General features: G+C 40.7%; 1 protein-coding gene across 1 annotated transcript in view; it reads right to left on the bottom strand.

Moving 5' to 3' along the window:
- Positions 1-3,408, bottom strand: part of Tango6 (transport and golgi organization 6 homolog (Drosophila)) — a 171,325-nt gene that overhangs the window by 110,271 nt on the left and 57,646 nt on the right. Inside the window, 1 exon segment of the mRNA XM_013012670.1 lies at positions 2,237-2,369. Coding sequence (XP_012868124.1) covers positions 2,237-2,369 — 133 coding nt within the window.

The following is a 3,408-nucleotide window of genomic DNA, read 5'->3' as shown; positions in this document are numbered from 1 at the left end:
CGCTGTAGCTCAAGTGGTAGAGCACTTGCCTTGAGCTGAAGAGCTGAGGGACAGCACCCAGGCCCAGAGTTCAAGCCCCACAACCGACAAAAAAAAAAAGAGAGAAAGAAAGAAGAAGAAAGAAAGAAAAAAATTCAAAATCATAGGCAATCTAAGTATCCAATATTAAGAAAATTTAAAAAATAGTGCCATTATTCTATCACAGCATTTAAAATAAATGATTAAAAAATGAACTAGAGGTATTAGGATATCAACAGATCTGTGTTGACTGACTATTGAATAAAATTACTGTTACAAGAATAATATGTATATTGTAATACCATAAACTTTAAAATGTCAAAAATTTTATAAACTTTATTTTTTTGGGGGGGGGGTCGGTCGTGGGGCCTGAACTCTGGGCCTGGGTGATGTCCCTCAGCTCTTCAGCTCAAGGCTAGTGCTCTACCACTTGAGCCACAGCACCACTTCTGGCTTATGTGGTGCTGAGGAATCGAACCTAGGGCCTCATGCACATAAGGAAAAATACCACTGAGCCACCTTCCCAGCCCTAAACTTTATTTTTTAATTTTTATTATCTTTAAGTAATTGTACAAAGGGATTACCATTCAACATGTCAAAACTTCATCAATTTTAAAACTTGCCTAATAACTGAGCACAAAGGAAGGGATAAAATTGCTCAGCAAGAAATATACTCATTACCTGACTTATGAAATGGTATCCCTCAGTATAATACCTTAATAACATCAATTTAAAAATATTAACAGTTATCTTACTTTATCAGTATTTTATGATCTCTATGGTTAGCCTTCCTTGAAGGAAACCCTCAGGCCATACAACTTTCCCAAAGTCCTATAGAGACTATTCATTCATAGCCTTCCTTTAAAGATTTCCAACTAAACTTCCCCTAATGGGTAATTCATTTCTACCTGCTACTTGGGAAGGGAAGCTTTAAGTTCCCTAACAATTAGTGCTTTAAGGCAGTAATTGACAGCTTAGAGCACTGGTGCTCACTGTGCTGGGTAATTTTCCTCCCCAGGGGACATTTTGCAATGTCTGCAGGACATCTTTGCTTGTCATAATTGGTGGGTAACACAGGCATTTAAGAAGCAGAGGTCAGGGATGCTGTTAAGTACCTTATAATGAATAAGACAACCCCTCACAAGAAAAAATTTATCTGGGCCAGAATGTCAATCATACCAAGGTAGTCATCTTGGTCTAGAGTAAAGCCTTTTCATATCTGTCTATCTATCCATCCATCCATCCATCTATTTTTGAGACAGGTCTTGCTGTGTAGCTTACAATGGTCTGGAACTCGTTATATAGCCCAGACTGGTTTCAAACTTGAGATCCTCCTGCCTCTGCCTCTTGTGTGCTGATTATAGGTATGCACAAGTTTATGTACACAGGAATTGTAGGCACGTACAATCACACTCAGCTTATTTGTCTTAAAAAAACAACAAACAACAACAAAAAAAGGTAAGTCATATAATTAAGCACACATTTTGGAACAAATGTGAGTGGCTAGTCACAGAGACAGAGATGAGCAAAGGAGTCAGGAAAGCCTACAAAAAAGGTGTCCCCAAAGTCAAGCACTAGAAATGTTGGCCCTAATTCCCTCCTTGCATGCTCACCTACTCACCCAACTTTGAACTCCACAGACATTCAAAAGGCTTCAGTGGAAGAGTAGAAAAGGCAGAGCTGGAGGCACCAACTGGTGATAACAGATAGTGATCATGGCAGCAAGTTACTTTGGGAGACTGGGGGACTGAGATTAACACAACCACTGGACTAAGAAGCAAACCAGAAAGGTTTCAAGTAGCTACAGAGTGAACTGAGAAAGGAAGAACTGGTAAATCTCCCTTCCCAAATACCTGACAGAACAACAGGCAAAAAGGATAAGGGATTATCTATAGCTGAGAAACCTGCTATTAACTTCAAAAGAGTTCTTGCTGCCAGCAAAGAGCAAAGGTTAACCCTTTGTGAGATGGGTAGCTCAGCTTCTTTTAACTCTAACATTTCAGTGCAGGTTACCCTAAAAAGTAGTTAAATCCCATCAGTAACATTGAAGGTACATTTCTTCTTTTTGCAAAACACTACATGACCCAATGTCCTCTGCTCATTTCACTAATCTGGGACCTAGATTTTAGGACCTGCAATTTTGAATGCCTTGAAAATCCAAGGTCCTCCCAGAACTAGCCCAGAATTAAAGTTGATCAATTACTGCATGCAGCCTTACCTTCAAACAGAAGATGAAGAAGTCCCCTGCCAAACCACATTCCTGGCAATGGGACAGCAAATCCCCAAGATGCTCCACCTGACTCTGCTCCGAAGACACCTTCTGATACAGGGCTTCATCTTCATCCTCATGACTTCAATAAAGGTTAGGATTTGTCTTAGCCACATCACCAACCCAGTTTTGTTTTTTTGGTTTTTTTTTTGTCAGTTGTGAGGCCTGAACTTTGGACCTAGGCGCTATCCCTCAGCTCTTCAGCTCAAGGCTGGCACTTGAGCCACAGCACCACTTTCTGCTTATGTGATGTTGAGGAATTGAACCCAGGGCTTCATGCATGCAAAGCAATCACTCTACCACTGAGCTACCTTCCCAGCCCCCGTGATTTTTTTGAAATCCCATAAGGTAACCCATTACTTCAATAAAGTTAATCACTAATGAGATCGCTAAAAAAATTATTTAACTTGCTGAGCACTGATGGCTCATGCCTGTAATCTTAGCTACTGAGAAGGCTGAGATCTGAGGATCATGATTCAAAACCAGCCTGGGCAGGAAAGTTTATGAGACTCTGATCGCCAATTAACCACCAGAAAACTGGAAGTGGTGCTGTGGCTCAAGTGGTAGAGTGCTACTAGCCTTGAGCTCAAGGGTTCAGGGACAGTGCCCAGGCCCAGAGTTCAAGCCCCACAACTGACAAAAATAAATAAATAAAATAAAAAATAAGGATGGATGTTGAATAATTACTATTTTCTCGTAAATTGCAAAAGCAAGGAGAAATAAAAGTTACAATCAAATATGCTGGTTCTCCAAGACAGACAGAAGAATTAAGCCTGCAAAGATCCCAGAGAGCTTTGGATAGGAATTTTTATTTTTATTTTTTTCTTGAGGAGTCACTGAAGGGAGAGTGAAAAAAAGACATGACCACCATGGGAGGAGATGCAGTTAATGTCAACCCATATTAACCAATTAGCTGAGATAAAGAAATATATAACAACCAGGTACAGTGGTCCATGTCTATAATCCTAGCACCTGGGAGGAGGCAGGGAAATCATGACTTAGAGACTAGCCTGGGCTACATTCAGAGTTGTAGGGAGATGGAGGGATGGAGGGAGAGACGGAAGGAAGGAAGGAAGGAAGGAAGGAAGGAAGGAAGGAAGGAAGGAAGGAAGGAAGGAAGG

This window comes from Dipodomys ordii, unplaced genomic scaffold (genome assembly GCF_000151885.1).
Source record: "Dipodomys ordii isolate 6190 unplaced genomic scaffold, Dord_2.0 Scaffold18, whole genome shotgun sequence".
In the NCBI taxonomy this organism is placed as follows: Eukaryota; Metazoa; Chordata; class Mammalia; order Rodentia; family Heteromyidae; genus Dipodomys; species Dipodomys ordii.
The sequence above is the reverse complement of the archived record's forward strand: the minus strand, read 5'-3'. Positions and strand labels throughout refer to the sequence as shown.